This window comes from Pholcus phalangioides, unplaced genomic scaffold, assembly GCF_987345545.1.
Source record: "Pholcus phalangioides strain wild (caught in Gottingen) unplaced genomic scaffold, Ppha-v1.0 ptg000007l_1, whole genome shotgun sequence".
NCBI lineage: Eukaryota > Metazoa > Arthropoda > Arachnida > Araneae > Pholcidae > Pholcus > Pholcus phalangioides.
In genome coordinates, this window is record NW_028301600.1 from 59,935,040 (window position 1) to 59,962,652 (window position 27,613).

Genomic DNA, 27,613 nt, shown 5'->3' on the forward strand with positions numbered 1-27,613 from the left:
AAACATGGGTTCTAAACTTTATTTTTTCATTATTTTTTTCAAAATTACTAAAAAAATTGAAATATTTTGTATAAATGATCATCACAAAACTCCGATTTACGGGAACTTTATTTTGCGGCGAAGGAGCACACGCTCTACCTTTCTCTCCACTGCAAAGTTAACTTGAAACGGACTATAGATATAAATAGAATTTATGGTAAATGTGATAAATTGGTAATTATGCATAATTCGCCTGTTATTATGTATATTATGTCATTCGGTAAGTTTTTGACAAATTTCACAGTTTATCGCTTTTACCGACGATTATGTAGAATTTCTCAATTAAGTTTGTAAATTTGGTGAATATGGAAAAACTCATATATGGAAATATCACTTTAATTTAACCAATTATCAGATTTGCTCAGATTTGTTCGCTTACATTTCTCAATACAGATTGCGTAGAAAATTCGTACACGGAACTTTTCATGAAAGGTGCCCAAAATGAACACACATTCGCGGATAGTTTTTTTTTTTTTTTCATTTATTTTAGATTGGACCATAGAATTTTAATTCTCTCGGACACATCGTGTATAAGCAATATACTAGTACAACACCCGATATACGTAAATATGCATAACTTTCTCTAAAGCAAAATGGTTTTGTAACATCATAAATGTTCCAAAGAATGGATGCACCTGCTCTAAATAAACGAGTTTCGGGTGTTCCTAACCCGCATAAAGAAATTAATGATTGTATATCTCGATTACTAATTGAGTTAATGGTCTCCCATTCAGCTTAAACTTGCGGAAAATATGGAACAAAATGAAAGTTTGACAAGGTCCGTTTCTCTTTTTTTGGGTGTGTGTTGGTAGACGATCGTGTCTTTACGCCATCGCTTTCTTCGCATGTGTGGGATGTTCTGCAGAACTCATTATTATCGACTGCCCGTATACATACATACATATATATATATATATATATATATATATATATACAGGGCGATTCAAATTGTTTGTCCAAAGGATTATCTTTACAACCATTGACTTTACAAATATAAATCCAGTTACAAAAAGTTTTCAAATAACACGCGGTTTCTTAAAATGTAATTTTTTGAGGGGTCATACTCATAAAAAGTAAAGAAATTAGCTTAAACACGCCACGTGGGATAAAACTTCCAATTAGTGAAATGTACAACCTGCTCCGAAGTTATTTTCAAAAAACTTCATATTTTTAATGGAATATTTATCGAGATATTAAAGATGAAAAATTACTACATTTTGATGATTTATCGCTGTGTTGGCAATTTTTTACTGGCTTGAAAATCGTCATTTTCGGGAATGTAAACAAATGAAATGATTTTAACTATTGGTTATTTTATTTACATAATTTAAAAAATGTTTATATATATAGTGTAGTTAAAAGATAAAAAAATGGGGGGGGGACCATAACATGTTTTAAATCTCTCTTCGAAAGTTAGCAAATGCAGGTAACGCGCGTTGGTAGTTTCAACTTCAAACCACTGGTCACATGAGGGACGAAAATGAAAAGGGGGATTTCGTTGTCAAACAACTTCAACTTGACTGGAAATGCTTCATTGTTAAAATTATTAAATAGCGAATGGACTAAGAGGCTGGTAGAAGCTACAGATACAACATGGGATCTTATGAGTTTGCTTAACAGGGGACGATAGGATTTTGTTATTTCTGAGAAGGGGTCGATGAGAGAAAAGAGTTTAGAAAACATGGTACCAGACTAACATCTTAAGCATGTTGCTCATGAGCACTGTGGTGCTTTCTGAAGCATTTGAGAGTGTTCTTGATAACAGAAGACATTGAGAGGCTATTTTTCAAATAAACGAAAACTAATCTTCGAATTATTATAAACTGTAAATACATTAAGGCTCTAAACACATTCCGAAATACCTAACAGGTATTCTAGGGACCCATGTGCAGCGGCATTTTTATAGTACTTCTCGTATAACTTTTACACTATTTCATTTTTGATCTTTTTTTAAGGCATTGAAAAATGTGTAAAACTTAATTTCCACTCTATTTATGGCTTGAGTTCATTTAACCCCAAAATTCTGAAATGTCCGCATTAGCTGGAGTTACTCCACTGTACGGTAGCTCGAATAATCGGAGTCCTACTGTAATTTAAAATGAATTTTTTTTTGTTCTGAATAACAATGACAGAAAAATATTCATTTCTACTTTTGTTATTGAACGGTACGGTACGGTGCATTTTAGCTCGTGCGTGTGAAAAAGTTCACGAACGAACATCATGACATTTTCCTTTTTTTGTTTCTCAGAAGAAGCTTAAATATTAATACAGCGGAACCCTGTTATAACACGGGGATTATTTACACCCGTATGTTATATATAGCCCAACGACAGAAAAACGGGGCATAAAAAAGGAAATTTTATAAAATAAAGGGGGACATGATAGCAACCCCCCCCCCCCCCCATTATATCCGATTCCACGGTATAACGGCTCCAAAGTCTTATTATTTTAAGGCTTCTCTGAATTGTGCGTGTGTTTGTATACATATAAAGTATGATACTTCAAAGAATACTAGAAGACCAATATTGAAACTAGTTAGAGATTTTAATAAAAAATACATTCACTTTACATTTAAAATGACTGTTGGGCTTTTCTAAACAATGTTGTCATGCTAAAATCTTGAGAGAAATCGTAGCGAAAAAAGACATTTCTTGGGGCTTGTAAACGACTATATTGTGATTATCAATAAGAACATCTAGTAATTTCAAAACGTATGACTCTCAAATTGGTGAAAGATGCGTTGCCTAGCTCAATATGGGCTCCAAGGGTATCGACCACCTTCTGACTGTTGGTCCACAAATTTCAGATGAATCAACTTTGTTTTCGTCATCTAGAGGATTCCCTAAGCTCGACGCTTGTGTTGCGTTGTTGTCTCTGCTCCAGAAAACCGGTGCCGGTGCTGAGCCCCGGCGGCCTGTATTTTTGCTGCATGTTTGACAAGAATTTGAGCATTTGCGGTTAGGTAATAGGCAATCAAACTCATGCGACGGAAGCTGCGAACGTTCTGCTGAAAGGCTGCGCCTGATATGCCAGCACCATGACGCGGTAATCTTCACTGGAGTTATGAAACGTTGTATATTTTTCGTTGAGCATAAAGAAATCTTTGTTGAAGACGTCTTATTTCCAGTATGAAAGCATGTGTTATAAAAACTAGAGCAACCAGAGTTTGGAACTTTAGTAGATTGTTTCTCGTCACTTTTTGGACGAAAAGATTTTGTGCTCAATTGAGCGAGCGAGTCTTTTGATGATTTATCAGGCTCTAATGCTTGAAGTTTCTGTTTCCTGGTTCCTTTGAGAACACTGAAAAGTGAGCTTGAATGGCAGTGCTGAACTTCGTCGCTATCATTGTGACAATCCGCTTCCTTTGCTGATATCAAAGGACGGCTGCATCCTGTCGAGTCATTGGGCGTAGAGGAATTTGGAGAGTCACAGCTTGATTCGGGCATAGACAAGTCACAAGCATTACTTTTGGAATTCTCTGATAAATCGCAGAGTGAATCCGATGAAGGGACTTTATCAAAATCTAAAGGTAAAAGATACTCTGAAGGTAGCAAAGAAAGTGATTGATTGGTCGTGAATCCTGGCTGATTTTCATTCTCACTAATCACACAGGCTTTTCTCAGTTGCAGTGTGCTTGTAGTGTTTGATAGTGAAAGGACAGTCGTAAGAGGGTGGAGATCTTCCGTTGTGTAAGCCAAAAATGTTACTTCTCTTGAATTTTCCCGCACCACAGTCTCTTCTGAGGCAGGCTGTTTGCATGCAGAAGCATCTAAATTGGATACGTCTTCATGCGAGACATTTGGAGCTTTCTGCTTTTCCACCATTTCCATTCTACGTTGCCACTCGCTATAGTTACGTCTTAAATTTTTCAAAAGTCGGTTTGAAAGACGAGTTTCTAAGAATCGGTCCCAAGTTTCGAACAGAGGAATGACAACGTGTTGGAAGAAATCTGAAAAAGGAGTTGAAAAATTGAATATGTAAGGCTAAAATATGTAAAACAAATACGCCAGAGTGAAAAAAACACGCTTTGTGAATAATTTTTGTCTTTTGATTTAATTATCTAAATATTAAATCTAAACAAGAGCATCAAAATTATATACAAACAACTAGAACACATAATTTTTCTCACAAGACTCTGGTATACAGATCTCAGAAATAGAATCTGAGTATTGAATGTTCGGCACTAAGATCATATTCAGTTGTTATAGATTTATTTTATTTTATCTGACTGATATATATGTTGAGTAAGTATATGTGTGGGCAGAGAGCTGTAATGTGTCGTTTGTCAACGTTAAGAAACTCTAGCTCTGTTTTGACGCGCATAAATATGCCATGAGCTCTTTCTAACACATCATCAAACATCAGTGAATAATTAATGCCGTTCGCAGCATATATAGCTCATTTTGTAGCTTTGTTTACTAAAGCACAAGTCGATATAAATATCACCATCTAACTAAGTCATGAATTATTGTATCTCATCAAGCGTCAGTTAATGACCGCTCATATTTCGTTTCTCTAGGCATTACCTTTATGAAATGCGAGCGTGTGAAAACGCCTCAACGGCAAGAACAGAAAATGAAACCCTATTTCGACCAGTTAAAACGGTCATAAACAATTTCAGTATGGTTTTGCAGCTTTTCTTCATTCAAATCAATGATTTTATTGTTTTCACTTTCATTTTATGAGAAAACCTATATATTTTAATTTTAGAAAGGTACGCTGGTCTTAATACTGACACAAAATCGTTATATAGTGAATGAATGGGTTATATATGGATTGAACTAAAAACTATTTTCTATAAATTGATGTATTTTATGATTCAGGTTGAGCGAGGTTTATCGTGTATATAATTCGGTCGAGAACTCTTATACCACGGATACTAATGCAAGTGTAGTCATCTAGTCTGCATTGATCTCACCTGTCTGGATTTTTGGTACCCTTGTTCGGCTGCAATCAAAAGTTGGAGTGAGGGGTAGATTTAAATATCGTTCAAATGTGCCTATGAAGAAAAAAAAAAGATTAAAAAAAGCAAATTCTGAAAAAAACGAGAGGTTTTTGATGTTCTCTCTGCTATGGTAATTTAAATGAATCAAAACGTACCCTGGCGATAAAATTCTTGGCACACTTGATAACTCCATCTCTGACTTATTATCCACGGTCGACAAGGATTGCACAAATCCGCGCATTTTAAGGCTATCTGTGATGGGAGAAGTAAATGGAAAAAATAATTTAAATTTGGTATGTAATTAGAAAAAGAATCCTTTTAAAATATCAGTCTTTTATAAAACAAATCACAAAATTCCAACTTGGAAAAAGTAAATTTAATTGAGAAATTTGAATTATTTTAATATATATTTTTTAGCGCTAGTCGGTAAAGCACACCCATTCCGTATCAAGATTCTCGTAATAAAAGTAACTAAAACGAATGACGGATTATATAGCTGTGTGTAGTAGCTGTTACCTGCGGCTTCACTCGTGTGGATTTGCTAATCTGAAAATTACTCGGTGATGATTGCCTCATATAACATTTGAACCCCCCTCATGCCCCCCCCCCCCGGGGGATGAATTTTCAGAAATCCCGTCTTAGTGGGTATCTACATCATAAATATTATACTGACTAAATTTCATATTTCTGACTTCAGCGATTTCGGCTCAGTGATGAATATAATCTTTGAATCTCCCCCCCCCCCCATAGTGGGTTGAATTTTGAAAAATCCTTTCTCAGTGAGTCTCTACACTACAATACAAAAATACAAATACAAATACAACGCCACGACAGGCAAAATGCCCAACGAGGTGGCTGATAAAAAGATGCCCATAAAAATATGGATGTCATATATTTCAAAATTACAGCAACCCAATTAAAAATGCAATTAACACAAATTATAAACAATATATACATATGATAAAATATTATACAATGCCCATAAAAAATACTTATGGTTGTCTTAATCAAAGTATGGATAGCTTCTCGATTTACCCCAACATGTTTATCGTATTTCTTTTTAAACGTGTCAATTGTGTTACAATTTACTACCTCCGGGGGTAAGCTATTCCATTTATTAACAACCCTATTAGAGAAAAATTCCCTGCGACACCATAACCTTGCATTGTCCCTCACCAATCGATACTGGTGTCCCCTTGTAAAAGCAGTCGATTGGCGGTGTACTAAAAGTTCATGGTCCATCCTATCCATCCCATTGAAAATTTTGAACACTTCGATCATATCTCCTTGACACCTGCGTTCATCCAATGTAAACATATTCAAAAAAATGAAGTCTCTCTTCATAACTCAAGCTCTGTGTGCCAATAAGGACACGCGTAGCTCTTCTCTGCACCCCTTCAACGAAGTCTATGTCCCTCTGTAGGTATGGTCTCCAAAACCTTACAGCATACTCCAGTCCAGGACGAACTAAGCCTCGAAAAAGCGGAAGAATGACTTTAGGAGAACGCGAAGAGACCTTTTTGAAAATGAGACCAAGCATTCTATTCGCGTTTTTGACCACCGCTGAACAATGTTCAGAAAACCTAAGTCGCTCGTTAATGAGAATTCCCAAATCGGTGACCCAAAATGCTGGCAGAGTTTCATATTTATCTCCAGTGGTTTCAACTTGGCGTGATTTCTCCATATGACCCCTCTTATTGAACCCCCATGACCCCCTTAGGGGTCGAATTTAAAAAAAAAACCTTCTTTACGTCATGAAATAAAACTACTGACAAAATTACATGAATATAGCTTCAGTGGTTTCGGCTCGGTGTGATTTTTCTATGTTATCTTTGAACTCCTTTTTGACCCCCTCTTACGAGTCGAATTTCAAAAAAAACCCTTCTTTATAGACTAGCTGTTACCTGCGGCTTCTCTGAAAATTGCTTGACGATGATTTCTTCCAATAACATTGAAATCACTCATGACCTCCTTTGGGGGTTCCAGAAATCCCGTCTTGGCGAGTCTCTATATGATAAAATATAATACTGACCGAATTTCCGCTTAGCTATGATTTCCCCATATAACCTTTGAGCCTCTTAATAATCACTTTAGGGGTCGAATTTCGAAATACCCCTTCTTAGTGAGTCTTTACGCCATAAAATAAAACTACTAACCAAATTTCATAAATATAGCTCCAGCGGTTTTGGCTTCGCATGATTTTTCTATACAGGGTGATTCAGAAAAGATGGGAAAAACTTTAAAAGGTGATAGTACACATTAATACAAACAATTGTCATTAGAGAATGCATGGTCTAACATGAAACGCAAACGTGCTAGCACGTTTCGAAACGTCCGCTCCGCAAACGTTAAAACGGTATTGCTGTTGAAATTTATCGGGAGAAAAAGAACACCATGCATGCAAATGTAGCATGGGGAAGAAGAAGAAACCGTATGCAAATCTGCGTCACAGTGAATAAAAGGCGCGGACGCCATCCCGTACGTTGCAACTGTTAGAACGGTTGCACGCTGGAATAACTTGGTAGGGCTGGCGACCGCGCCTTTTAGTCACTGTGACGAAGGTGGCACCGTGAGCATACGGTTTCTTTTTCTTCTCCAGGCTACACATGTATGGTGTTTTTTTCTCCCGATAAATTTCAACAGTAATGCCGTTTCAACGTTTGCAGAGCGGCCGTTTCGAAACGCGCTTGCGCGTTTGCGCTTCATGTTAGACCATACATTCTTTGATGACAATTGTTTGTATTGGTGTGTACTATCACCTTTTTTGAAGTTTTTCCCATCTTTTCTGAATCACTCTGTATACAATTTTAATTTCCTTATGACCCCTTCTGCCGTTTTGGCTCGGCGATGATGAATCAGTAAGTCAATCAGTGAACCAGTCAGGACATTTTATCTTATATGCATAGATTGAGAGATTAAATTACATTTTTTAGCAGCTTCATCTTTAATCTAAAAATATAATCTTACCTGCAGGGCAAAGTGCCTGTACTGTGGTTTCTCCATGTCAAGTGTCTGAGTATTTAAATAGCCCTAAAATAGAAAAAAGAAAGAACACCACGTGCATTTTTTTACCATTATTTTTTTAATAGACATAGTAAATGTGTTTGTTTTATGTATGTCTTATAGCTTTGGTATTTTTTAAAAGTCTCTCTGGGTTTTATTTGCAATGTCTTTAGCGATCGTCATTTATCAGAATTGAATTTATTGAAAAAAAAATACAGTTCTAGGAAAAGTAATTTGACACGGTAAAAAAATCAATTTAGTAGCTAATTTGTCCATTTACTTTGATTGCTTTCGAATGTTTTTTTTATGTCGTTTATAATGTTAGAAACGACAGATTAAAGATATCAGTTTTTTTTATCGACATATATAGTTTTATACGCATGAATTTGCATCTTATTCAAGATGCTGAAATCGATTCATGTAGGTAGAATTTCAGATATAAATAATGTACCACGAAAAGCTTATTCTCTTGGTGGGCTGTAATTCTATGTAATATCTATGAAAGACGGAATAGAGGGGAAAAACACCAAATTATTTCAGTTTCCATATCAAAAAATTATGAATAGTTTTTATTTTTTCTCTAAATTATTTCATTGCATCACATTTTTTCCCATGCATCAGAGACGCACACACATGTGCATCATTTACTTTTTACGTAAATCTTTTTCCGCTAGTTTAATTTCTTATATACTGTACAATTAGGGTTTGAAATTTTCATTAGGAACAGATTTTAAATCTTCGTGAGAAACCTTTCAAGAATCCTCAGGTTGAGAAATTCTAGCATTTATTGCGTAAAAATGATAAAAAATACGGTCACATACACGATATGTATGTTTATCGCAATGCGTCATTAAAGTCTCATTAATAATGCAAAAGAATATAAACCATCGCAAAGTTCGAGGCCAGTGAGAACAACAATGAACAAAGCGGTTTTTGAATAGTTCCTTTTATTTTTGTTTGGCAGAAAAGAGAAAAATTTTCTGGATCGATGCTCTGCACAGAAGCACTGAAATGCAAGAACTACCGTTAAAAATTCTACTGCCATTGATGGAGAAATGCCAGAAAAGATCTTTGATCATGCACTCACACTGTCATTTTCTTTTTTTTTTTTTAAATAAATAAATAAATAAAATAAATAATAAAATAATACGCCTGGCTTAATTACAAGTAGGAATGCTGTTTCTTGGCTCATATTGAAAGAAACTCCTGTAAAGCGAGGAGGGTACGAAAAAAACTGGTGAATAAAACACATGAGATAATTTCCATTGAGAGGAATAATTAGGATGATAATGAATTGATATTTGTTAGATGCTGACAACAGTGTCTCAAATATAACAATGTTCTTATCCCCCCTTCCCAGTGAAATTCCTTTCATCGCCCCTCATGTGTTTTCTAACAAAACTATAATTACATTCTCTCGCTTTCTTTACTTGTGCTTGAGCAAGTGTCTCTTGATCAACATAGTTAACGATTAGTGTAACTTTCGCAATTCTAATGATTGAATTTAAAGGAATAATAGTAGTAGATGTTACTCGCTTTGACCAAGGAGTAATAAATAAACATGCCCGACTTTTACTTTTTTTTTCTTTCTTTTCCCACCCACGCGCAAATCGGTTGCAATCGCAGCGCCACAGCATTTGATATAGAAAATTCAAGAGGTGCAAGTCTCTTAGATGTACTGGCCATTGACAGGTCAGCGCAAGTACGACTTCCGTAGCTCGTCTCGTAAATCATTGCAACCTGTCATCCCATTTACATGCGAGAGCTCAGCGAATAACTCAAGAACAACGCATAGCACGAGTACGTATCTTAAAAGTATGCATGCAGTTTTCTTGCTGTTGACAGTAGGGCAAGCAAAAGCAAATAGGACCAAATAAATAGAACGACTAGTAACTAGACCAAAAAAATACTCGTCCCACACTTGTGCTGCCATCTGGTAATCATATAAGTAGTTATACAGCCACTTTATACTTCAAAATACCAACACCCAACAAAGTACGTAAGGGATGTTACGGACAGGCAAAAAAGTTGGTGGTACTTTAAAGTGCCATCAGTACTGAAAGAGGTAATCGAATCCTTATAGAAGCAGCATCATTGATAAGACGTTTTTTTTGCGAACTTTCGCGATTTTTACATTTTTTTTCTCAATTTATGGAAATCATTATAAACTGTGTTGAGCGATTTTATGCACTATATATACGCATACTTTCCTAATTCACGTACCTTGAACCTAGAGAGGAATTCTTTCTGTCTTGTGATGTCTGTAGCAAGTATCAGGGAGCGTATCTGCTGTTGGATGTCAAACCTGTCAGAAAAAAAACAACTATGAAAATCGATCATGAAAATATCGAGTTTTAAACGTCAAATGATTATACTGTATTTCACAAAAAAAAAAAAAAGAAAGAAAAAGAATAAGATTTCTAACCATTCCAAAATTATGGATTATTCAAATATACCACCATGTAGTTGGTGGTATATTTGAAAAAAGAATTGAAATGTATAAAAATATTGATGGAAATGTTTGTAAAATCATTTATTTTTTAACAGCTTTATTTCCTCATATACATATTTTAAACAATACAGCTGAAAGCGATGAGTTTGGAACAGTAAATTTCTCTGATTTATAAGCATACCATAATTCTTTGTCCAAATGGCTGAAAATACCAGACTCCAATAGACAAGAAATTGCAGTTCTCCAATGGTGGTTTTCTAAAACAGAGGAATTCTAAAAAAAAAGTTATGTTCATATATAAATAATGTTCTTTGCATAATAAAAATGAATTATAATAAAGAATTTAGAATAATTCTCATTTCACGTAAATACTGTTTGCGAACACATTTAATCATTTTTGAATGCCCAGAATCAGTTCTCGTGTGATTGAAATCTACTTGAATTAGCTACTGAAATAGAAACCGTTCCGAAATTGGGGAGAAAATGAAAACAAACAACTCATCTATTCAGATCTTTATCATAGTAATTACGCCAAGACGCGAACGAGTTGAAATGTGAACCTTGAGCTAATTTACTATTCACAAATCGGCTCACAATAAATGAATGAGCCTTTAGCATGCGCGTTATCCTGTTTTTATCTCTATGGTCTGCTGCGATTGTTTTCAATTGCAGAAATGATTGCAATTTCTAAAGCTGCACTTATCGAATAATCAAGAACGCGGAGTATATGTAGTTTCCCACAGGATTCGATGTCACGAATATAAAGCTATCATATGTCTTCAACCCTTCATGCTGATATTTCTTAGCATTGTCAATGTTAAGAAACATCAGTGAGATCTTGTGCAATTGCTCTTGAAGGAGACACTTATAATTTCTTCTTTTTTCTCAAATCGTTAAACAAGTATTGGTTCATGAAAACCATGTTGGACAAAAGCGACTGTCTATGAAATAGTTCTTGCATTCATTTTCAGGCGTGGTCCACGGAAACGTTTGGTTTTACAGCAATTAAAATGTTTATAATGATTCATGATAGAGGGCGTCCGGGTTCAATGCATCCAAAAGTCATGGCTTATATCAGTAGTTCTGAAATTTCATCATCCGTGGCTCCTTCGCCTTAGTCAAGGTTTATCCGTGACTCTACAGACTAGTCTAACAAAGAACCACTTTAAAACCTCGAACAGACATACATCAATATCGTCCCAGCTAGCCGCGACACCCTTGACGAACGCTGGTGAAGCCTTAGGAGCCATGACGCACATTTTGAGAGCTACTGACTTATAATGAGAGTACAATTCTCATAGCTAGTTAGGAATGTTAGTTGCATTAAAGAGGGCCAATCCAAAAGTTTATTTGCAGGTTAATAAAGTTTAATGTGATACCGAGAGTGGCTCTGCAAATGTCCAAATTGTATTCGATCTCTTGCCTAGTGTTTATTAACATTTGAGAGGTGTCATTTAATCAACTTCTGCAGAGATATAGTGTTGATATAGATGTGAGAGGCACCGCATTCCATTCAGTTCGTACACTGCATTCGATATGCACATCACTGAATTAAATTCAGCAAGCCAAGAAGCATGCATAGAACTTTATGTTGTCTCCATTCACAAGCTGATTGTCAGGACCCGACTGATGTAAAAAGTATCTCAAAAATGCCGTTGACAATGTATAGCGTAACCGAGTGGTGCAGTGATGAGATGCTCGTCTTTCACTATGAAGGCTACCGTCAAGGTCTACGGGTTCGAATCCGGAGGAAGAACATCGAACTTTGTTTTACCTACCGAGCCTGGGACGATCACCGATAGATGGCGCTTTCACCCCTTTCCCAACGCCACTGGTTTGAAATTGCCGTATGGCGATATCACCCGAGTTGGTGTGCGGCAAAGTAGTGTATATAGTAGAGAACATGAATAAGAAAAATTTGGAGCAATTTTCATTTTGACGACGCAGTACTTTTATAACGAAGCACATGTGGATTTTTCAGTATAAGCCTTTACTTTTGCTTTTTAAGCTATTACTTTTAGCCCGAGTGTCGTCTATTTTAAATGACTCGAGTAAAAATACATTAGAATGCAACTAACTACGTTTAATACGTTGTCAACAACTACGATCAGGTGATTTGCTGCTAAAATATTTAAAAACAATTATCCGTACATATCATTCGCTGAATTCCGTATAAAAGTTTGAAAAATTATTCACGAAAAAGTACATATTATAATATCTATGCATGTTTCAACAAAATACTGAGTAAGAGCTCAATTTATTGCTATTGCGCAAAACACTCACCATTTCCATAAGTTAAATAGCCCAAAAAGTAAAAACTCCATTGCGCATACCGTTGTGTACTTTGTTTATAACTGTTGTTTTTTAACCTATTTCCAAATAAATCACTATATTTTTTTCCATTTTTGTACTTGATTCTTTACGTATATAACAACAAAAATACTCAAACAATTTTACTGCTTAAAAAAAATGTAGTAAAAAATATTTTTTTTATCAGACTCGCAAGAAACTTACATGATAGAGATTGACCAGATGATTCGATGTAGCAACAAGGAAAGTCTGTGTAACGCCAGGATGATCTAGGTCATGTGCAACTGCTGCAATTATAGACGCCATGGTTTCCAAGGGTGTGAGGTTGGCAGCAAACTAAAAGTAAAAAAAAAATTCAAATAAAGTAAAACTGTTAATGTATCAGAAATAGATTCGCAATTTACTTGGGTAATAAATATTATACAAGTATTGACCAAGAATTTTTCCTATGCTTTTGAGAATAGTATGAAAACGAGTACACTTGATTGAAATAAAAATTGATAGCACAACACAGCTGTTTTAACACTCGTTTTCAATGAGAGAAATGACGATAAATAATAATTTTCTTTCGCCCAGTGTTTCTGGGAAACACGTAAAGAATGCTAGTATGCACACTAAAAAGCTCAATTTAGTACAACCAGTTAAAGTTCCTGTGCAAGTTTAGCACTTGCCCGAGGGAAGTGAACTTTAAGTATATTTTAGTACCCACCGTATATTGTGATTTTAAAGCCACCCGAGACACGCACGGACATGAGCAAATTTGTGAAATTAGTGTCAAAGGGTAAATGAAACTATGTGCGCCATTTGGGTGTTGAACTGTAATCATAAAATAATTTTAAATGATGCACAGGGTTAAGAAAAAAAATAACTCAAACTTAAGTTTGAGTGAACTATTAAAATGCATAAATTAGTGTGATTTATGACTAATTATACATCTTATGCTTTGATAATTACCTTTCTCTCCTGAAGGAAACAGTGCATCGCTTGAGTTACATCAGCTGCGTGAACTGAATTATGATATGGATTATGCCGATGGTATGCAGCTTCCATTAAATCTGCACAAGACAAACAGTATTTTCCATCGTATAATAAATTAATAAATGATTCACTACGCATTCGCAATCAAGAAAAAAACTATCCGCAATATATAAGCGGAAATGAAGTGAAACATAGATAAATAATGTAACAACATTTAGTAATGAAATAGTGATTTATGCTTCATGAGCCAGTCGACAAAGATAAAATTTAATTTTGAAAGATTTTATTCCAGCATATGCACTTATCGTAATATGATTCACATCGCGACTTATGAAGAATTCAGACAGTTAGCGATTTTTCGAACTCAGAGACACGGAAACTTGTCAAGTTATGCACCTGAGGCAATAATAATTATTGCCGATTTCTTGAAAGACGGATAAACAGCCCAGAAATTCGGGCAACGTTAATGCAATGAAGGGGATTCATTTATAGATTATTTTCACGCAATTTCTCGCATTTTGGGTGGTGACAGCTGCCGCTGACTTGGGTCGATACGCATACGCAACGGCCCTGATGAAGGGCGTGCATTGTTGGACCATCTCAGAACTCTGCTCAAATATTTACCTACATAACTGCATTCTCTTTGTCGGTTAATATCACACTGTGGTTCTTTTTTTATATATATATTCTATTTCCCAAAGAGTTTGCAGAGGGTCTGGCAGATCATTCTGAGTCTCGTTGATTGTGCAAACGCTGCTTCATCCTTTTATTTATTATTTCTTGAAACTAATCACTCCATCTCAGCCGAGATTACGTTAGGTAAATATATGTATAAATTGTACTACGTTTGAGGAAGCGTGATGAATTATTCTTCAACATCTTTTCCTTTTCCGTTGTTTTTGTTTCTCAAAAAAAGTTAGTATAAGTCGGATAATAAAGTTTATAACTTGGCCTGTTTTTTTCTCATCATCCAACCCATCTATTGGTGCCGCATGATATATATGCCAAAGTTCTTTCGGAATCACCCCAGCTTTACTAGAGAAACGGATCAGGAGAGAAATAAACCAAGAGAAAAAGTTATGAAGGATGATCTATGGTGGTACAAGTTTCTTCTCAGGCTTTGGAACACGTATTTGCGTTGTCACGAAACACTAAAAGACAATGCGAGATTTTTCCAAGCAGCGTCTTCCTCTTGCGTGACAGAGAGAACGAGAAAAGGCCACCCTGAGCATTATTTGAACGAAGGTAACGATCAAACTTCTTACAAAAATAAAAAAATAAAAATCACATTTTTTTTGTATTTTTGGATGATTTATAATACCCAACATTTCTATCACTGAACGAAATATACTGTACAAAAATTTCGAAATTCACAAAACGCCAATCATCTGAATATCTTTTTATATTACTTTAATCTTTGCTACCTAAAATTACTTTGTGATAGGAGGAATATTACAATCACGGCATCGTGTATATTATACTTTTTATGATGATTTCGATCTTGGTAATTTTATATAATTAAGTAAGGGTAATTTTAAGATATTTGAAAAAATTGTATACGTAATTCTGATATGAAATTATAATATATGGAAAGAATCATATATTCAGGATAAATCATCCGATTGCAAACTGATGCACTTTTGTTTTATCAACGAAACAAAATTTATAAGTAATACATAAGTATAAAGAAAAGATGTCAAGCTGATTTTTTTTTTTTACGAATGTTTACTATGACTTGATTTAGTCTTACATATTATGTCAAGGTGATAATAAAAATCTTGCAAATTACGTTCTTATGGAAGTCAGATGCAAAAATTGTCCATCTCCATAGCTTTTAGCATGCGAAGACAGAATTCAGTCGATTTACCTTATCACCGAGCTTTGTACTTGCAAGCTATGCAATTTGTGTAGCTTGTAACACATTTATTTTCTCAACACACGCAAAACAGTGGGCTCAAGAACCCTCTGAACGGTGATTATCGGCTGACATCATGCAAACGAAAGAACACAGAATATTTCTCATTTAATTTTGAAACCAAAAGAGCTTGATGAACGACACACATTAGCGTCGTTAATTAATTGTTCATATTCTAAAACTTGGAAATTTTTCCTTAATATTTATTATTTATACAATACTTATCACACATTCCATAATGATTCACCGAATGATTCTTTCTGAATTACCCTGTATATTCATGAAATGGTGGTTCTTTGGGAAAAACGAGTGTTAACTATATAGCATATACACACAGACTTGCGCCGTTTAGCATTAGTAAAGACAGGGCACGACGCTCGTGGTGTCAAATAGGTAGTGCGAGTGATCGACATCGCGTCATCAAGGGGGATTGCAGGGGGGGGGGGCGTCGGTCTTATCAACGTGGAATACTTCTGATTAGAGACAATTGTCTTCAAATGAGTCTCGTTTTGGACAGGGCCGCGACGACCAGCGCAGACGTGTATAGAAGTTTAGTTATATCATTCGGATCCAATTCATTCGGTTAAACGTGGCAAGATCCACCATCAGAGACTTGGGATGCCATTCATTCTGATAGCCAGATGCGTTGCATAATCCTCTATAGCAGTGTTTCTCAACCGCCGGGCCGCGGCCCGGTACTCGGCCCTGATATCAGTCAAACCGGGCCGTGAGTCGTTTAATTTTTCCCCATTCATTTCCCATTAGTCGTACTTATGACCGGGCCTTCCACTCGAAAAAAAAAATACTCAACCGGGCCGCGAGCTTCCAAAGGTTGAGAACAACTGCTCTATAGCAGTGTATTCCAACCTGTTGTACGTGAACTCCCGGGGTCCATGAGTACCTTGTAAAGGGTCCGTGGAATCATTTTTTTCACTTACTATTATTGCATTCCAGGCACATTTAGTGCTGTGAAATTGTAATTTATTACTTCAATTTTTTATGATATGCAAATTATAAAAACAATATATTTTGGATTTTATGAGGGAAGGGTTGGCGTAGAAATTTACCTTCACTACAAGCATGGCTCATGAGGGTGGGTCCCGAAACAATTCTTGATTTTTTTGTTTTTCCCAAGCACATCATCGGTTTCGAATTGATCATCAGGTTTTTTTGTATGAGGTATATTTAGCCCTTCTATACTGACGACACTTTATATAGTACCGATTTATTTTTAACCCCGTCACATCCCTCACATACGTTGTTGGGTGTTGGTATTTTGTAGTATAAAGGCTGTATATATAATACTTTACTGTTACCAGATGCCAGCACAAGTGCATGGGACTATTATTTTTTTAAATATGTCAATTAATAAAATTCAGTTATAGATGTTTCAGCCCTGTAAAACTGTTTACGTCACTACACGTTTGTACTATGCAGTAAAACACTGCTTCGCACAAAATGTTCTTAACAAATGTATAAAACAAATTATGGTTTTCTTTGGCAGTAAAATGAATAAATATTCATGCTACTGTGTTATTCAACATAGTTAAATTGGTATTTTTCATTTTTATTGTAAACGTATAGTGCTGCTGACGCAACTTTAAAGTACCAGGTTAATTAGTTTGTTGCGTAATAAATAATTTTTTGAAATTTTTTTTATTTCACAGATTTTGACCTACCAAAAAGTTTAAATGATAATTATATCATTTTTTCATAATCGGTTAGTGTAGTTAATGTGGTTAATGTGTAGCTAAAGGGTTAAGAAGTTGTGTGGGGAGTCATCTGTGATCATCCCAAAATGTCAAAAAATCGGTGTACCATTTCGAGTCCAATAGAAAACTCCAAACTATACTTTTTTAATCTCCAATCTCAAATCCCCTTCATCAATCTAATTAATCCATTTGCATCTCTTTATCCGGAGAGCAGAATGATCCGAGTGCAGTACATAAAAACCCGTATCTTTAACGATTCTTGGTAATGTGGGACAGTTGGTGAATCCAGTGGGAGGATGCAAATGAGTTAATCAATGCCACGTTGTCTCCAGGCCAAATATGGACAAATGACATACAATCTTATAAAAACAACGCATTTTTAGCCAAAAATCTCTAAAACGGACATGAAATATTTCTGATATGTTTAGATCGTGAGTGAAAGTACAATGATTTTATTGTTAAGGCGGTAGAAATGTGAAACATACTGAAACATCTCCAGACTTTAACAAGGTCCAGTTGGAAGTATCTGACGAAGCCGTATTCCTGGAATAGGTGTACCAAAAGAAAAGGCAGGGAACGTCCACCAGTAGAGACATCCAAACTGAACGTATTAAATGACCAATGGTTACATTTTGACAACAAGTCCTATGGCAAACGAGAAGAAAAAATATGTTTTAGCCCATAATTTTTTAGAAATAAAATTTATACAAGTTTTTTTCATATGAATAATTGAAGTAGTCTTATGAGAAAAAAATGAATTGCCTGACTTAAATTTCTAATTCGAAATAATTATGTGAGATTTATACCATTAGAAATACTTTTAAAACAATTTCTATAATCAATATCTAGCAATTATCTCTTGAAATTATTATAACAAACGCGCGAGAATAAGGTATTTTATGAGGCGAAATGAAGCAAAATTCTCTAGGGAATGAAGATTTCTAACTCAAGGAATGGTAATAGATGATAGAGATTTTTTGGCTGTCAAATAGATAAAAATATCATATTCTTGGGCAAAAATCCCCGTTTAAAAAGCATTGATGAATCTATTCGTAAAATAGCTTAAAGAAACAACTCAAAGTGACCTTTGGAATTCATAAATCCAGAATTGGCAAAAAAATCGTTTTAATTCTTCCCTATTGCTCAATTTCGTCTTTAGTACCAGTTATATTGCTTTTTTATGATTTCAATAGAAGGGTTTCCAAAGAAAAGCCATGAAAATTTTATGGGTCTACATCTTTTCGTAGAAACGTTTTGGACAAAAACTGCTTAGAAAACGAACCGAAAAAGTTTAAATCAAGATATTTACAGCATTTTAAATTAATGAAAACACAAAAAGAGAACAAGAATTTCTTTTATATATCTATTTAAACAATAAGACTAACTCGATAATCTTCATATATTTAAGCGTTTGAGTTAGAATATTCGTTCGGAAATTTCCGAATCTCAAGTAAAAGTTGAAGGAAATGAGTAATCCTTTCAGATTGAGATATTAAGAGTTCATATATTCGTCATATGCTTGAAGCGAATTATTATCTATACATATAAAATAACATGTTCCGACTGACTGGTTGATTCATCATTGCCCATCTAAAACCGTTGAAGCTATAAATATGAAATTTGGTCAGTAGTTATATTTTATAATGTAGAGACTTACTAAAGCAGGGGGTCTTAAACGCATTGCGCCGGCGGACCACATTTGGCCCTCGGAGACATTGAACATTGCCGTGACCCACCGATCATTTTAGAAAATGATTGAAAACATTGAAAAACTATTAACTTTAAATGAATGCAATAATTCCAGAATAAATGAAAGAAAAAATTCCAGAATAAATGAAAGAAAAAATTCCAGAATAAATGAAAGAAAAAATTCCAGAATAAATGAAAGAAAAAATTCCAGAATAAATGAAAGAAAAAATTCCAGAATAAATGAAAGAAAAATTTCAGAATAAATAGAAGAAAAATTTCAGAATAAATAGAAGAAAAATAATTCTAGAATAAATAGAAGAAAAATAATTCTAGAATAAATAGAAGAAAAATAATTCTAGAATAAATGGAAAAGAAATTATTTTTGAATTTTTGAAAGAAATAATTTTAGAATTTTTGAAAGAAATAATTTTAGAATTTTTGAAAGAAATAATTTTAGAATTTTTAAGAGAAATAATTTTAGAATTTTTAAGAGAAATAATTTTAGAACTTTTAAGAGAAATAATTTTAGAATTTCGAAAGAAATAGTTTTAGAATTTTTGAAGATCCCCTGCACTAAACGGAGCTCCGTTTGCATATTTCGTAAATGCACCGCTCTCTGTTGCGCGATACGCGATTTTTTTCTATTATTATTACACAGCCAATCACGTTGTTTCAGCCTCTATGATAATTCGCGTAACTACGATATCTTCATTTTCGTATCTGATCACCGAACAGCGGTGTAAACACGGCAGATATTTCCACCGCTGTTCCGCGAGATATTTCAAATGTGCAATCACACGCTATTTTCAATGCCAATGTAAACGATTTTATTCTTTAACAAATTTAAGTACTCAGAGCACAAGCTGAAATATTCAAACAGCTAAAAGCTGATCATGATTTAAAATTTCTGAAAATGTGATAGAAAATCTTTGCAAATTTTAGTAAAAGATTTCTCCAATTTAAATAAATAGTAACGAGATCCTCAAGGATTCGCATGATCCGTCCAGGGAATTTGTTAAGTGTTAGTAAACATCCATGCCCGAACCCAGACCTGCACAGTGAGAGGCTAGCTCCCTAACCACTCGCCTGTCAGGCGGCAACGCATTTTTTGATAGCAAATCGTTTAAAAATAAACAGATAAGTTATAGTATGAAAAAATGTATCGTGCATGTTAATAATCGTAAACAGCTATAAAATATTTAAACAGCCATTTAAATATCAGAACTTCGAAAGAGAAAAGATGTTAAAAGGAATTACATTTTTTAGAACATTATTATCGGTCTTAATAATTTTTCTACATGTTTTTGTTATAATATTTAATTGATTTAATATATACTAAAATTTTAAGAGTCAGCAAATATATTGTAATGCATTGTATCAGCAAAGAAAAATAAAAATATTTAAATCATTTTTGGACGAAATTTAATGAACGAGCTGGACTCTCGAACCTTGATCCTTCCTCAGGCTAATACCCTATCACCAACTCAGTTACGCGGACTCGGTCTTAAGACTGCTAACCTAAAGCACACAGTTTTAGTGAAGCCCACTGACATGTAAAAATTTTGCCTTTTTCGAAATATATTACTATTACTTTCATCACTCGCTACCATTAACCACGGAATTTTCATTTTTCCCTTACGCGAATTAAAGTAAACAAAATGTTTGTATGGCATACAGCGTGTTAATCGAAGTTATAATGTTAATAACGAAGTCTTGTGACCAAAAGCACAACAGATATTACGATAGTGGGAATTATCGTGAACCGAGAAGATCGACGTGATTGGCTTAATAGGGTTCTTCACTGAAAAAAAATCGTGTAATCGTGGAATGGCGGTGCATTTGCGAAATATGCGCCCGTTTACATCGCCCGTTACACGATATATGGTCTTGATTCAAAACAAACCAGCTCGGCTGTTGATGCTAACAAGCAGAAGGTGGTGGTGGAGCTCACAATATAACAGTAGAACCTCTCGATAACGAACACCCATCGGACCGAAACCTTTGTCCGCTAGCGGGGAGTGTCCGTTAATGGATAGTAACTAATATCGATATAACCGGAGTAAAAATCCTGGTATTCTTCATTCGGCAACAGAGAAAAAACGCAAAGGTTTATGGGAAAGGGGTGTGAAACCCAAAATCCTATCGAAGAAGATGGTGTAAATCTCTCCTTTTTTTTCCCCTGCGAAGGAGAAAAAAGTTGCCAAGCAGGTTAATATTCACCCCCGTTTTTCCGCGTTCTGTCTGTGAACGGGGCTTAAGAGAAGGGATTTTTCAAAATTCAACAGCTAAACAGGTCATAAAGGGGAGTTTTCAAATTACGAAATCAACGCGAGCGAAGCCGCGGGTAACAGCTAGTTACTAATATACTGTAAGTAATAAGAGCTGCATCAATTTTGCTTTTGGTTGAACGTGTGCTTTTGTTTTATTTTTTACTATAGTTATAAAAAAATGAAATAAGAATTCATAGATTACCTGCGCTATTCCAGAATAGGTATCATCCAGTAAGTTTAAGCCATTGACTGGAGTTATAACTGGTCTTCTGGACCTACGTCTTGATATGTAACAGGAGAGATAACGACGTTCTGTCGATGCGGACTTTTTTGAATCGTCTTTATCTACACATGAGAATGAAAGAACTGTGAGATTCTTCCCAGAGTATTAAAATGCAGAATATATATAAAGTATTGTTCTAGACAGGGCGTCCTGTAAGTATTCTAATTCGGCCTTTATCGCATCAACCGTTCGTCGTAGAGATGTTAATTTAAAAAATTATCAAAATGTATTTAAAAATTTTCACTTTGTACCAGTTCCGAGAGGGAAATACATGTTGTCACAAAATAAAAAATACGGTCTCCCTCTCCTCTAATTTCCAATTACAAAATTGTTGCTCTGTCTCTCCAAAAAAAAAATCCGGATTTCCAAGTGCAACATTCGCTAAGATATTTGAATTCAAAATTTGGAGAAAAGCTGGTAAAGAACACATAAATAAGGAAAAGAAGCCTTCTCCGTTTGTACACGCTGTTTTTTCCCCCTTTTTCTGTTTTTGAATTCAAAATATTTCGGCGAGTATTGCACTTAGAAACATGGATTTTTTTGTTGGCCTCAGGAGAGACATTGAAACATTTTCTAATTAGAAGTTAGAAGACGGGAGACCCTATAAAAATTTAGATTTTTTATTTTATGATACACTGTATTTTCACTCCTAAAACTGATGCAGAGTGATTCTCGTGAACACATTTTGAGCATTTTTTGAATTAAAACCATACCTCTACAATGAACGGTTGATGAGATAAAGACCAAATTAGGACTTAAAGGACATTCTGTACAGTACCGTACTCGCTTATATTTACTTGCGAAAAATGCGTGTAACATTTAGCAAAAAAATATAGCTACCTTTCATTTTATTAGACTGATGAACGAAGGGAATGTTTATATATTTAGAATTAAAAAGAAAGTGTTATATTCGTGTGCAATCACCGCGATTCACTCGGTAACTAAGTATGGCCTATTGGGCCTATATTGTTAGGCCAAATATGGGCCTATTTGTTAAGTTTTGAAAAAAAAAAATTCAAGCAATAAAATTGGTGCGATCTGGTTCATTAAACGTGCGTTAAGCTAATTCAATTTTGGGTAGGTCCCGAAAATTGTTTGAGAGAAATTTTGGTTTCGGTAAGATTTAATGTTGAAACTGATTCGTACAATGATCTCGAATTCGATAAGGTATAATTTCACAGTTTAGAGTGAATAAATTACTGTAATTTAGAAGGACGTGTTGCCAATAGAAGCTTGCTTAACGAGGTGGAAATTATATTTGTCGCGGTGTACGATAACTACAGAATACACACACATACTCTTAAAATTCGATTTCACGCTCACATCAGTGATTATTCGTCTAAAATCAAGGGAATATTTCTCCCTTACATATTTGAAAAGATACGTTTCTCAACCACAATGCCAGGCGTAAAATCAACATTTTTGTGACGTAATGCTACAGATGCTTCACGTTATTTCATTGGGCGCCAAAAGTCTACTTTTACATTTACAAAACTGAGGTTTCACAGACGCAGCTCTAAGTTGATTAACGATGGCTACTTTGGACGAATATCATGCTGTTTATCGTATAATCTTTATTAAAGGTATCAGTTTATTAAAAAAACCGCTTTTCTTTCGAACGATATTTAAAGTGTGTAGAATATAAATAACTAATTAAAATTAATTTATTAAGAATTTAATTATGGGGAAAAAAACATAATTAAATTCTGAAATTTTTTCACATTAAACAACTTTTTAAAGTTGTTTATTTTTTTAAAAAACGCATATTTTTTTTAACATGCCTAAATTTAAAAAAAACACATTTTAAAACTTAAAAAACCGCATATTTTTAATCATGCTTAAATAATTCAATGCCTTCCCATACATCTACGAGTATACACGGTGTAAAGTCATATGCATAAATCCTCTTTACCTTTTGAACTGTTGGTGATAGAAACATACTTTTAATTAGAAATAGTATTTAAATAAAATACTCATTTTAGATACTGTATGCCATTCATTTTACTAGCGATCTTATGTGTACTGAGATACCAAATTTTCATAAAGTTCTGTTTCAACTTTAAAGAAAATAAGCCTGCATTCAGAAAACGTATTTTTTAATAGGATTATAATAAAACAAATGATAACATAGCTCAAGAGATTTAATTTTTATATAATCACATACATCATTAAGATGAAAAAAATGCATTATATATTAGATATATAACTCAAGCAGTTCCTATTGTTTTATTTGAGCTACAGAGGAGACAAAGACAGAATGAGAAAGACAGAAATCCTCGTACGAGAATCGCACTATTTTATGATCCTGAATACTCTTGAAATGTTCTTGTCTTACTTCCACACGGTTTGCTAAGCAAGATGAAAAAAACATGTGCAGGAATTGCTAGTTCTTTGCACAAAGATGTTATTTATCATTATTTTTCCTTTGGTCGATAAATCTTTGCTCGTATTTCTTAAGCTGACTTATAACCCAAAAAAAAAACAAAAAAACATCCATTCAGGTGAGAAAATAAATTCTGATAGTACAGTCAAACTTGGTTATAACGACACCAAATATTCCACGAGATTTTGTCATTATAACCAAGGGTGTCGTTATAACCGAGATTGATGTTTTGAAGACCTTTTTTTGACGATAATCATATATTGGACGTGAAGTTGTTACGTCATATCAATTGAAGTGACCATATTTGATTGATAGAAGAAATACGGGAAATTTATAATAATTAATATGGGACACTGCCAATTCTCTCCAAAAACGTTGCCGATTTGGAGAAAAATTGCCAAATATTGCTCGTAAATAAACTGTGACGAGAAATACGGTGCTTGTGTTAAAGCAAATCTACAGTGATTGGAAATGTATTTCACAGAAAAAGAATTAAACATGACAAAAATATGTGAGATTTATATTTATAGCCATATTCACATTATAACACAATCAGTGAATTATTCAAATTAAAGTGAATTTCATTGGAAAAATGGGACACTTTTAGAGAAAAAAAAGTTTGACATAAAATTATGGAAAAATATGCGAATGCCCCTTATATTATATGGGTAATGTCAATAAGCAGATCGGAACGTTACCGATTTAATAAAAATATAAACAGATAATAATATTGATGGCTGGTAAGAACGATTGATTTATCCTAAATCACATTAAGTTGAAGTAGATTGCTACATTTTATTATAGACCGAAAACGCTCCCATGTACTTCTTATCTGTACACAGCGGCATGAAGATGGGTGGTATATCCGGGACCTTCGTGTGATGTTCGTTTTTTTCCCTCTCACCCGGTAAGAAGGAAAAAAATCACGAAGATCTCGATTTTGTAGGAAGGGAGAGATTGATTTTGGGGAGGTGGCCAAACAAGCGGAAAAGAAGAGGTAGATTTCCTTGCACAGCAGGCATCTTCAACCCGTTACTTGCGAGCACCATGGTGCTCCCTGAAGTATCCAGAGTGCTCGATGCTCGTGTCCAATTTTGTGCTCGCGAGCACTTTATCAACGTTGCAATTAAACACCTTGGAGGAATTGCATTCAAGGATTGAAATCATCGTCATTTCATGCATTCGTATGTTTAACTTGCCGTAAAGGTGCTCTTGTTTTATTGATGGGTACAGGCAGTACTCGCGACTTGCAAAAGGTTGAATATGATAATTTGAAGACCTCTGTTGTGCTGTATTATTACACACCCCTCTCTCAAGATCGGTGCTGGGGGGGGGGGGTGGATCTCAACATGGAGTCCAAGAGAGTGAAGTGGATAGTTAAGGTTCTGATCAGACACCAACACAGCATATTCAGACATCATGTGGGTTCAGTCATAAGCAAATACGGAAGCATAACAAACACAAATTACACATTCACATTTCAGTATTTCTAAACCAGAGATAATAGCGATGGCATTTTTTCGGCTGGAAATATACTGAGAAATTATAAGAGAAATAATATTATTTAATTAATTTTCAGGATGTTATGTCGAAACTGTCGCTGTCTCTGGTGTATTGGTTAGCGCACTTGCCCGGTATGCAAGGGGACCTGGGTTCAATTCCCGGAGGAGACAAATCACTTTTCTTTCCAAATATTAGTTTCGGCCCAACATCCAGAAAATTCAATTTCTCAGAAATAATAGCATTAGCACCACTACTGCAACTGTACCATAATGCTAATGGCGCAGCATCTTGATTAAAATCTTGTGTTGATTGCAATCCCCGCTAGTAGGGATCTATATGTACAATTTTATTAGGATGAAACATTTGATTATAAGGCATTTTCATATGCACAAATATTTAATTGCATGTGTGTGATTACCAATGTTTTTTCTTCACATAAGCAACCCCAACAATGTAGATTATTTAGTATATATGGTAATGATTTTTTATGTACATAGTGATTTGATGAGTCAGGTATTATTCGTGAGAGAGCTTGAAGCTATTTCAAGGGTAGAAGTATCTTAACTTGCTTGCATGTACTATTTCTGAATTCTTCTTGGTAAGGGCATTGAGTCGGTTTATCTAAAAGTTGACTTCAGAAATTTTCCTCAGTACGGTATAAGGATCTGAAAACGGTCGCGAAAGTTTCCTAGTGTTTGGGTATATTGAAACTCATCATATTTAATGACGGCACCTGGTTTGAAAAAGGCAAGTTGAACCGAAAACGTCATATCTAATTTTATTTTTCTTGTAGAAGTCTATGATCGTAGCTTTCGCCAATTTCCTTTCTTTTTCCAAAGGTGGATAGAGGCATACTATTCCCTATTGGTGGGTTGTAGAAAGCTACGCCAGATAAGCTGGGGAAATTAGGTGACTGAATGTGGTATAATAATATTGTGTTTAAGCAGTCTGAGTGAGATTGGAAGTCCAGGTGTGTGAGAAATACTCGCTGGGGTTCCATCCTCACACAATCAACATCATATTTACCCTCCGTGTTTAAATATGCGTGTATATATAACTATGCAATAAATATTTCAACATCATATATTTAGCCCTCCCCCCCTACATATTTAAATATGTGTGCAACTGTGCAATAAATTATCAACATTAGGAGAATGACATGACATTTCGTTTAACTGTAAAGACATTGGATTGTGGCCATGTTTTTGTGTGAAAAGTTTATTTTGATTCTTACATAATTTCATGGTTATACAATCAATAACAATTCGAAAATTTTTTAGTTGTGGTAACCCGAAGATACCATAAGACAAATGGTTATCAATGACATAAAATACAAAGGTTTGGTAATAGCGCCAATAGTGATATACAATAATATTTTTTTACTCAATGGAATCGTACCATTAATTTGATTGACAATCAACGGTACACAGTTTACTTCTTCATGATTCAGCTTTGCAGCAATTCTTTTTCGGTAAAATAGAAATCGGGGATCCAGAATCCACTACAATAGGAATTTGCTTATTGTCTTATGTGTGTGCCACACCTGACATAACCAACTTAAATTCCAGTACCTGGGACAATGGGCTCACTCACTGACCTGGCCAGGGTCATAAACCGCCTATGTTCAAGTTCGGTTGATTGGAATATTTGATGTGGGATAAGTGGGCAGTATCGTGCGTCACAATTTGTCCCATGACCAAGTGTATTTGGTTGATATGTCCGATTTGGGTTAAATGGGCATATCAACTCAGTGGAAGGCGTTTGCAACACCTTGACTTTCACAAAACCGACATGGATTAGATGGAAACCTGTTGGTCAAATGCCCATGCGGCTGTGAGTGTCTGGGCTGAGGACTCCATTATCGATAGGGGGAAATCGTGGTTGAGGGTGAAGTCCCCTAGCTTGAAATGCAGGCTGATGCATTCTAGGCCTCAACATACTGGGCGTCTGGGTTACTCTCTGCTCGTGTGCCCTGGTCATGTTGAGTTTCGAGGCATTGATTAATCATTCATGAGTGCTGGACGGTGGATTTAGCACCAGAAATGGTCTCATGTTTGACTGTATATATATAGTAGAAGTGCAAAGTTAAGGAAACAAAAAGAATGTGATATCGGAAGGTAATAAATATCGA

General features: G+C 35.0%; 1 protein-coding gene across 2 annotated transcripts in view; it reads right to left on the reverse strand.

Moving 5' to 3' along the window:
* Window positions 1-2,564: 2,564 nt before the first annotated feature.
* Window positions 2,565-27,613, reverse strand: part of LOC149085572 (uncharacterized) — a 109,568-nt gene continuing 84,519 nt past the window's right edge. For both annotated transcript variants that reach the window (XM_089233690.1, XM_089233691.1), the window contains 10 exons: window positions 21,516-21,658; window positions 17,840-17,999; window positions 13,704-13,804; window positions 12,954-13,085; window positions 10,621-10,712; window positions 10,211-10,292; window positions 7,952-8,014; window positions 5,140-5,236; window positions 4,958-5,038; window positions 2,565-3,988 (listed from right to left, as the gene is read on the reverse strand). In XM_089233690.1, coding sequence (XP_089089816.1) covers window positions 2,784-3,988; window positions 4,958-5,038; window positions 5,140-5,236; window positions 7,952-8,014; window positions 10,211-10,292; window positions 10,621-10,712; window positions 12,954-13,085; window positions 13,704-13,804; window positions 17,840-17,999; window positions 21,516-21,658 — 2,156 coding nt within the window. In that variant the 3' untranslated portion in view covers window positions 2,565-2,783. The remainder of the gene's footprint in view (window positions 3,989-4,957; window positions 5,039-5,139; window positions 5,237-7,951; window positions 8,015-10,210; window positions 10,293-10,620; window positions 10,713-12,953; window positions 13,086-13,703; window positions 13,805-17,839; window positions 18,000-21,515; window positions 21,659-27,613) is intronic.